The 10442-nt window shown below is 48.6% G+C and overlaps 1 protein-coding gene across 2 annotated transcripts in view; it reads left to right on the top strand.

Annotated features, from left to right (window-relative positions):
- The window catches only part of vps39 (VPS39 subunit of HOPS complex), a 29170-nt gene that overhangs the window by 11501 nt on the left and 7227 nt on the right, over positions 1–10442 (top strand). For both annotated transcript variants that reach the window (XM_079752453.1, XM_079752452.1), the window contains exons 15-21: positions 109–195; positions 1998–2071; positions 3758–3974; positions 5943–6071; positions 6356–6458; positions 7389–7434; positions 8371–8520. In XM_079752453.1, coding sequence (XP_079608579.1) covers positions 109–195; positions 1998–2071; positions 3758–3974; positions 5943–6071; positions 6356–6458; positions 7389–7434; positions 8371–8520 — 806 coding nt within the window. The remainder of the gene's footprint in view (positions 1–108; positions 196–1997; positions 2072–3757; positions 3975–5942; positions 6072–6355; positions 6459–7388; positions 7435–8370; positions 8521–10442) is intronic.

The raw sequence follows: 10442 nt of genomic DNA, 5'->3' as shown, positions 1-10442 counted from the left end.
CTCTCTCTCTCTCTCTCTCTCTCTCTCTCTCTCTCTCTCTCTCTCTCTCTCTCTCTCTCTCTCTCTCTCTCTCTCTCTCAACCCTGTCTCCCCCCTGGGTGACCCTAGCCCTCCAGGTGCTGTTGGACCAGTCCACCAAGGCTAACTCCCCCCTGAAGGGTCACGAGCGGACCGTGCAGTACCTCCAGAGACTGGGTAGGTAGCCGCAGCATTAGCCCTATGCTAAGATTATATACCAAACAGCATTAGCCCTATGATATGATTATATACCAAATAGCATTAGCCCTATGCTGAGATTATATACCAAACAGCATTAGCCCTATGCTAAGATTATATACCAAACAGCATTAGCCCTATGCTAAGATTATATACCAAACAGCATTAGCACTAAACTTGGATAATCTCAACAGCATTATTGCTATGCTTAGATACCAGCCATGGGGCTATGGTAAGATGATGAAAATAGCATCGGGGCTATTTTAAGAAAAAAATCTCACAACTGTGCATCTATAAAAAGAGAATGAAACCGTGTTAGCTCTATGCTAAGACTAGAAAACCCTTCTCCCATAAAAGGTCTCCATGATATTTGCTCTAGCCAGGTAATGACAAAAGACGCTCGTGTTCTTTCTAACAGGGGAGGATAAGAACTGTCTGACACCTTGAAAGCTCTAGACCCTGGTGTGAGACAGGCAAAGGAAGGAGGGAGGGAGGGAAGGTGTGGGGGAGAGTGTATGAGTGAGTGGCCTTTATGTACTTTTCTATGGCCGCGTTCCACCGAAACCTTGTGAATTGTTAATAGGTAGAGCTCACCCCCTCATACCGCAACACCCCGGTTTGGGTCCGTACTCCTGTGGTCTTTGGCTGCATGTCTTTCCATCTCTCAGACCACTTTTCTGCCCATCCTCCCTTTCACAATTAAAGGGGTTTTATTGCCAGGTAACTTTAGCACATGCTCAGACTTTCTTTCTGGTGTGTTGGTGCAGTAAAGTATGCAGTAGCTCAGGAGGTAGAGCGGGTTGGCTGGTAACTGCGAGGTTGCTAGTCCGATCCCCGGCTTCTCCTAGCTCCTCGAGTGTCGAGGTGTCCCTGAGCAAGGCAACAAACCCTAACTGCTCCCGACGAGCTGGCTTTCGCCTTGCATGGTTGACTCCGCCGTCGGGGTGTGTATGATTGGGTGAACGTCAGGCAATATTGTAAAGTGCTTTGGATAAAAGCGCCATATAAATGTAGTCCATTTACCAGTAAACTGCAAGAATATAAGAAATAAAGATGTGCGAGTGTGCATTCGCGCATATAGGTAATGCTCTCCTGCCTCGGCTCCAAACAGACCAAACATCTTGGAGGTCGTTTTCTCTGCAGTATCCCCGTCGATACACCGCTCTGATCCACCCCCCCAGCCTTGCGAGGGCACTTTAGGGGAGGCGAGAGGGAGGCGATTGAGGGGTTTTAAAAGGCTGCCTCTCCCTTAGTCTCCAGAACGACCACTGCAGTCGTCTTTACAGCCCAGAGCGGCAGGGAGGGGCGGACATACGACTGTAGTTTGCAGGTCATTTAGTTTATTGTTTTGTGATTGGGTTGGACTTCTCCGGTCTTACAAAAGTTTAATTGTACTTTTTGGAGGCATGAGCCATAAGTCGTGTAAACCGCCACCACAGCAAAAACATCAAATGGATGAAACGATTCTATCCATATTAATCCCAGTACGACATTGCAGCTTGCAAAATAATTATGAAGGCGTCTAAATGAAAACCTTCGCTAAATCTGAAATAAAGTGAAATAGTTAAGGCAGAAAAGGAGAAATGCATCATTACAGGCTAGCCCTCTGAGGATGCGTTTGCTATACTGTCTACATATGTAAACCATTTACATATGAATACAGTATAGTAGTGTATAGTGTATACATGTGTATATTGAGTGTAGTGTTATAACACGTTCAAATACCACCAGGTTCTCTGCTGTAAAAGATGTGTGTTTATGTTCCGTATTTCTTCCAACAGGAGTGGAGAACTTGGGGATGATCTTCGAGTTCGCCCCGTGGGTGCTGAAGATTTGTCCTGAGGACGGGCTGAAGGTGAGGGATGGCGATGGTTACCACAGCAACCGCCTCCTCGAGTGGAGCCTGTTGAACTCCTCGTCGCCACGCATCCTATCTCTTTGCTATTAGAAGCCCTCCTGTACTTTAAATGATTCATGCGTGGACGTGTGAGGCGCTTGACAGCCTGTCACCGTGACTACCAGACCCCCCCCCACTCCCCCGTCCCGTGTAACATGAAGCCGCCTTGTCATAACGACAAAGAGCGCTTCACACTCGATGAGGCCGGCTCAGGTTCCCTGTGATTAAGGTGCAGAACAGAAACCTGTTTGCGTTGAGGTCCCAACGATGGGGGACACGAACCTGATGCACAGCCTCATTGTAGAAAGCCTTTTCTGTTTCATTTTAAAATTAGTATTTTTTCGTTTTCGTACACCGCTGTTACATTGTAGTCAACATTTCAACTGACATCTTAACATATATCCTTACTGATGATACTTTTTTTTTTTTATTAAATAAAAACGATTATGCCATAACAAGTCATAGGAATCGGAAAATAAATAATAATATAAAGATTTGCAAAAAATAGAAAAACCGGCGTGGATCAAATTTACAGTTTTACACTCTCAGCACGCGGCTCTCATCTTGTAGAAATATATTACAAGTAATGTCACCACATATTTTTCAGCCCTGTCATTGATGCCATTTCTGTTTTCTTAAACGTTACATTTTACATAGATTGATGAGGCGCCAGGGTTGGAATGGAAGCTGCACGGACAATGTAGTTGTTGGCATCTCTGACCACAGCTGAATGTAATTTTCTTGATTAGATCCTAATGTGCCACTCATCTCCAAAGAGGCTTGAGTACTTTTTAAATGAGCCTTGACAGGTCTTTAGTAACTCTTATTCATTTTAAGATCGGTACCTGACCTGACCTTTAACCCCCAGGGTTCAAACAAGGTCACAAAATTCAACTTTGCCTGTTAAAATCCTGACCTTCACAGTTCGTTCCAGCGAAGCCGTTTTCACTACATTTTAATGGCTGGCTGTTTAATAGTTTTTTTTACTTGCATTTAGTTGTTTGCGTTTTTCCATTATGCTGAGATCAGCAGTTGTTTCCCCAGGGATCATTTAAGAAGTCTGAATCTGAACAGACCACCATTGCACAAACTCAAAACCCCTTTTTCCCTCTTCCCTCCTCCTCTCCTGCCCTCCTTCCCTCCCTCTCTCTTTATCCTCCTTCCCTCTCCTCCTCCTCCTCCTTCTCTTTTCTCCTCCCCCCTCCCTCCTTCCCACCCTCCCTATTCTCCTCCTTCTCTCTCTCCTCCTCGTCCTTACCCCGCTCTTCTCCTCCACTCTCTCCTCCTCCTCCTTCCCTCCCCCTCCCTCTTTTCCTTCTCTCTCTCCTTCCCTCCCTCCCTCCCTGTCTTCTTCCTCCTCCTTCCCTTTTCGCCTCCTCTTCTCCTCTACCTCCTCTCTCTCTCTCTCCTACTCTCCTCTTCTCCCTCTTCTCCTCCCTTCCCTCCCTCCCTCCTCGCTTTCTCTCTCCTCCCTCCCTCTCTCTCTCCTTCTCCTCTCCTTCCTCCCTCTTCTCCTCTCTCTCCTCCATCCCTCTCTCCTCCATCCCTCTCTCTCTCTCTCTCTCTCTCTCTCTCTCTCTCTCTCTCTCTCTCTCTCTCTCTCTCTCTCTCTCTCTCTCCCCCCCTCCACCCTCCCCCCCTCAGATCTTCACGGAGGACCTGACGGAGGTGGAGACGCTGCCCAGGGACCGTGTGCTGAGCTTCCTGCGGGAGGGCTTCAGGGAGCTGGCCGCCCCCTACCTGGAGCACATCATCCACGTGTGGGAAGACCCGCGGCCCGACTTCCACAACGTGCTCGTCCAGCTCTACCTGGAGCGCGTGCAGGGCCTCATGAAGCAGTACCTCAACTCCCTGCCTGAGGGTGAGCCTTAACCACCCAGCAGTCATTCGTTCATTCATTCATTCATTCATTCGTTCATTCATTCATTTATTCATTCAATCATGAATCAGTACCTCAACTCCCTGCCCGAGGGTGAGCCTCAACCACCCAGCAGTCGTTCATTCGTTCATTCATTCATTCAATCATTCATTCGTTCATTCATTCATTCATTCAATCATGAATCAGTACCTCAACTCCCTGCCCGAGGGTGAGCCTCAACCACCCAGCAGTCATTTATCCGTTCATTCATTCATTCATTCAATCATTCGTTCATTCATTCAGTACACCCTTCATGAAGCAGTACCTCAACTCCCTGCCAGAGGATGAGAGAGTTAAAGACCCACCATCATGCTTACGTTAATTAATTCATCCATCCAATCATTAATCAGTACTTTAAATCCCTGCCAGAGGGGTGGGAGTTAACTACACAGCGGTCATGCTTACATTAATTTATACATTCAGTCATTCGTTCATTCATTCAGTGCACCCTTCATGAAGCAGAACCTCCACTCCCTGCCAGAAAGTCAGAGACCCTGCTGTGGCCTGGTTAAAGACCCACGATCAGGCTTTCATTCGTTCATTTATCATTCATTCACTCAGCATTACACCCATTCATGAAGCAGTACCTCAGCTCTCTGCCAGAGGGTGAGAGAGTTAAAGACCCACCATCATGCGTACATTCATTCATTTAATCATTCAGCAATCCGTTAATTCAGCCAGCAGTCCATCCATATTTAATTTACCACTACTATGATAATTACTATGATAATTCCCCCCACAACCCATACAATTGGCATAAAGAGATGTTTCTAGAAGCTATAATTGGGTCAGTAAGGCTCATCTCCGGATCTGATCATCCCAGGCCATTCTCCTAGAGGCTGTCGGTTCCCATGGTTTCCTCCCAGCCCTCGTCTTCCTCCCTGGGAGCGGGAGAAGCCAAATTCATCAGCGACGGCTGAGGTCATCTGAGCCCTGGAGCGTATTCATTACCTCCTAACGCATGGATCTCCCCCAGAACAGCCCGACAAACCCACTGACTCCCCCGAATGCTTGGGCCTGATCCCGGCGGTATTATTTATACTCCCTGTTTTTGTGGAGATTTAGTGATTACGTCGCCACATATGGAGCGGCTTTTCTCTGGCGTCGTCATCCCAGAGTTCTCTCTCATTCTCTCTCTCTCTCACTCTCACTCTCACTCTCACTCACTCTCTCTCTCTCTCGGCTAGTGCAGTCTGTCCTGGCCTGGTATCACATGGTCTGGCTGTCTCTCCGTCAGGGGGGTCAGTGACCTAGGCCCAGGACGTGGGCGGGCCCAATGACTTGAGCATGGCAGGGGGTGGGGGTCAGTGACCTAGGTGTGGGCGGGGCCAGGGACCTGGGTGTGGGCGGGGCCAGGGACCTCAGTGTGGGCGGGGCCAGGGACCTGGACGTGGGCGGTGCCAGGGACCTGGACGTGGGCGTGATCAGTGACCTGGGTCCAGGGAGTGGGCGGACCTGGTAGTGGGCGGGATCAGTGACCTGGTTCCAGGGAGTGGGCGGGGTCAGTGACCTGGTAGTGGGCGGGATCAGTGACCTGGTTCCTGGGCGGGGCCGGGGTCAGTGACCTCAGTGTGGTCTGGGTGGGTGTCCTGGATGTAGGCGGGGTCAGTGACCTCGAATCAGCATCGATCACACGGCGACCGTTGAACCCTGCCAGGGAAGTGGACCAATGGAAGCGACGCTCCAATGAAACACACAGCACTTTGGTTATTCAGTGGCTTGTGGGTTTTATATTGTACCTGCCGTGACATAAATCCACCAGCTCCGCCGGCTCTATTTCATTTAGTTTCCTTTAGTACATTTTAGTTTTAAAAAAAAAGCCACTCCCTGGCAAATGTCTGTTCAAGTTAATTTATTATCTATCTGTGTGTGTGTGTGTGTGTGTGTCTGTGTGTGTGTGTTTTTGTGCAGGTGTGAGTGCCGTGGCTGCCGGTAAGGAGGAGGGGGACCTGGGAGAGTTCCGGTCCAAGCTGCTTGGATTCCTGGACATGTCCTCCTGCTACGAACCCGCCAGACTCATCAGTGACTTCCCCTTCGACGGTAAGGAGCCTCCCTCCTCCTGCTCGTCATCAAGCTCATCATCGTCTACTACACCTGGGGGGGGGAGGAGAGAGAGTCCGGGTCCAGTCCATGATGTTCGCTCTGGATAGTAGAGTCTGCCTGATGTCTACGTAGTGAACTCTGAATTATAATAGAAGACTTGGCTTGCTATCTGTTTTGAATCTCTCTCTCTCTCTCTCTCTCTCTCTCTCCCTCTCTCTCTCTCTCTCTCTCTCTCTCTCTCTCTCTCTCTCTCTCTCTCTCTCTCTCTCTCTCTCTCTCAGGCCTGTTGGAGGAGAGAGCTCTGCTTCTGGGCCGTATGGGGAAACATGAGCAGGCGCTCTTCATCTACGTTCACGTGCTGAAGGACACGCGCATGGCAGAGGAGTAAGGAGAGCTCAGCACCACGGCTCACACTGGGACACCAACTCAAACCACCACGGCTCACACTGGGACACCAACTCAAACCACCACGGCTCATACTGGGATTCTCACTCAAACCACCACAGCTCACACTGGGACACCAACTCAAACCACCACGGCTCACACTGGGACACCAACTCAAACCACCACGGCTCATACTGGGACACCAACTCAAACCACCACGGTTCACACTGGGACACCAACTCAAACCACCACGGCTCATACTGGGATTCTCACTCAAACCACCACGGTTCACACTGGGACACCAGCTCAAACCACCACGGCTCATACTGGGATTCTCACTCAAACCACCACGGTTCACACTGGGAATCTAACTCAAACCACCACGGTTCACACTGGGAATCTAACTCAAACCACCACGGTTCACACTGGGATTCCAACTCAAACCACCACGGTTCACACTGGGAATCTAACTCAAACCACTACGGTTCACACTGGGATTCCAACTCAAACCACCGTGTTTCGTACTGGGGTTCTCACTCAAACCACCGTGTTTCATACTGGGATTCTCACTCAAACCACCGTGTTTTATGCTGGGATTCTCACTCAAACCACCGTGTTTCATGCTGGGATTCTCACTCAAACCACCGTGTTTCATGCTGGGATTCTAACTGAAACCACCAGCTATGCTTCATACGTCGATTTACAGATGATTTGTTATGGCAGATGGCCAACATTTGAGGAGTTGGGACCTTGGTTCATATAGTGGCCTTGGTACAAGAAATGTGACAAAATGGAGTACAGAATATGAAATTAAAGTATTGTTTATTTATCTTTACAATTATTATTTATACAGATACCATAATTTAAATTAATTTCAATTGTAATTTGTTTGTATTTGCTTGACTTAAAGTCTCTCTCTGCTCTCTTTAGATACTGCCATGGGCATTACGACGACCTAACAGAAGGAAACAAAGATGTAAGTACTTTGGATAACTATAACAACTGCAATAACTAACTGCAAATCCATGAGTGTCGGTAATAAAGGGCCCGTGACCAGCTGTGGTCGCTGCATACATAAAACATCTCTTGCAGAATTCTTGCGGGGGAATTACTCAAATGACCTCATTCTTGTTCCAAAACCTTTTTGGATTCACAATTGCCAGCCATCATTAAGACAAGTATAATGTATTGATCCCCGAGGGGAAGCTGAGGAATGGCTTGATCAAAACACGGCTCATTGTCACCAAGGCAACCCCAGTCCAACACCTTTAAGGGCGGATTACGGTTCCACGTCGACGCAACGCAAGGACCACGCAGACGCTTCGACGCAGCCGTTGACCCGTTTTGGTTCTGCATCGGGTTTTAGCGAGCAACAGCAACAACGAAAGCACTGCGGTCTGTGAACTCCCTTGCGTTGCGTCGACGTGGAACCATTATGAACCCTTTAAAGTGATGGAATCGTAGACCGTATGAAACGCTTGACATAGACCACACTTAAAGATCTCCTATTATACTACTTTTCCGGTCTTAATTTCTTATTAATGACTCCTATAGAGCAATCTTACACGAATCACAGCACAAAAAACGATGTCGATTTTTCGGGAAACTCCGTTGTGAATGGTTAACTTCCGGAAGAGCATGTTGCAGCATTACCATACATGGAAAATCCAGATTGTTCCACGTAGATAAATCCCGGAAATTTGAACAAGTGAATGGCAACCGGCGTCCCTAGTGTTTAGCGGTCAGCAGGGAATACGTCTAAATGCATGTACGTCATTATTTGACACTTTAGTATGGTTAAACATGACTATAAATCATTATAACAACTTTATTGGTCATAAAAGCTGAAAAAGCATAATAGGTGCTCTTTAAGCGAAGAATTAAGCGTGCAACGTGACCCCTCCAACTGCAGGTGTACCTGTCCCTGCTGAGGATGTACCTTTCCCCCCCGGACGTCCACTGCCTGGGGCCCATCAAGATGGAGCTGGCGGAGCCGCAGGCCAACCTCCAGGCAGCCCTGCAGGTCCTGGAGCTCCACCACAGCAAGCTCAACACCACCAAGGTAAGCTAATGCTAGTGCTAACCCTAAAGCTAATGCTAAACACCGCTCGACCACAGCAAGCTGAACACCACCAAGGTACGCTAGGGTTAGTGCTAACCCTAAAGCTAATGCTAAACATGGCTTCACCACAGCAAGCTCAACATCACCAAGGTACGCTACGGCTAGTGCTAACCCTAAAGCTAATGCTAAACACGGCTCCACCACAGCAAGCTCAACATCACCAAGGTACGCTACGGCTAGTGCTTACCCTAAAGCTAATGCTTACCCTAAAGCTAATGCTAAACACAGCTCCACCACAGCAAGCTCAACATCACCAAGGTACGCTACGGCTAGTGCTTACCCTAAAGCTAATGCTTAACACGGCTCCACCACAGCAAGCTGAACACCACCGAGGTACGCTAGGGCTAGTGCTAATCCTAAAGCTAATGATAAACACAGATCCACCATAGCAAGCTCAGCACCACCAAAGTACATTACTGCTAGTGCTAACCCTAAAGCTATTGATAAACACGGGTCAACCACAGCAAGCTAATCCCAGCGCCAATGCTATTGCTAATGCTAATGCTAAACACGGCTCTTCCATTGCAAATTCGAAACCCAGGTAGGCTACAGCTTAAGCAAAGTATTGCTAAAGATAATGCCTTACTTGTATCCCCGACCGCTAGCTTAATACCAGCGAAATACACTAGTCCTAATGCTAAAGCTAAAGTCGCTCATGCTCAACACAGCTGCCGCCACCAATCTCCACGTCTCGACTGTGCCTGTAGCCTAATTTGCATTATATTTGCATATATTTAAATGATTGGGTGGGAATATTTTCCTTGCAAGGACTTTCCAGCGTGATGAGGAAGACCTTCCTGGCAAATGGAGTAATTTTTCTTGTTTGGAAAAAAAAATGGGGGACAACTCAAATATTTGTATTATAATACCGCCGTTAGCTGGTGATTATTTATCTCTCGTTCTACGTTTTGGTTGAATGAGAATGTGTTTAACTGGCAGATTCATTTGAATCGTGCCGGGTTCTGTTTGTGGTTGTGTTGGGGCGAGGCAGCCATGAAACGATGACTCAGATGTATAAAAACGGGCTCGGCTCCTAAGCTGCCGGGTTTTGGGCTAGAGACCTGGCGGGAGGACCTCAGTGGAAACATCAGGGGGTCTGGACTCCGGCTACGTCCGGTCTAAGATTAGAGCGTCCTCCTCCGGCCATGAGAGTCAACAGCACACACCACACACAACTTCCTGCCGGTCCTCCAAGCAGACAGACCAGGCGCGGTCAGACCTCAGTGTGTGAGGTTCTCTCCCATGGCTTCCACCTCACCCTACGGTCTGCTGTGGAACATCCCAGCACACACACACACACACACACACACACACACACACACACACACACACACACACACACACACACACACACCAGTCGTCGCCCGGGATACAGACTCAATCCCAACAGGCGGGTTGGACTAGCATGGAGAACGGAAGAACTGAACATACTCGTTAATCTCTAAGAGAACAGAAGCTCCCACACAGAGATGGACCCACGCCACTGGATCATGGAAAACACCGGTGCACCCAAAGTGGGCTTACCTGCCTGGCTTCCTCTTTGGCGTCAAAGCACCTTCCCCCTGAAGAAAGCTGTGCTTACCTGCACCAGACACGCCCTCCCCTTCCCTCACTCTGTCTGTCTGGCCGTCGGTCTGCCTCTGTGTGTTTCCAGCGGAGCAGGATCTAGTGTGGAAGGTGTCAATGATCTGTGTCGGAGAGCACAGACGTTTCAAATTAAAAGCCCCCCCACCCTGGGACTTTCTCAGGGTCTCTCTCTCTCTCTCTCTCTCTCTCTCTCTCTCTCTCTCTCTCTCTCTCTCTCTCTCTCTCTCTCTCTCTCTCTCTCTCTCTCTCTCTCTCTCTCTCTCTCTCTCTCTCTC

Source organism: Pollachius pollachius, assembly GCF_949987615.1.
Source record: "Pollachius pollachius genome assembly, chromosome: 15".
Lineage (NCBI taxonomy): Eukaryota > Metazoa > Chordata > Actinopteri > Gadiformes > Gadidae > Pollachius > Pollachius pollachius.
This window is presented reverse-complemented; position numbering and strand designations above follow the sequence as displayed.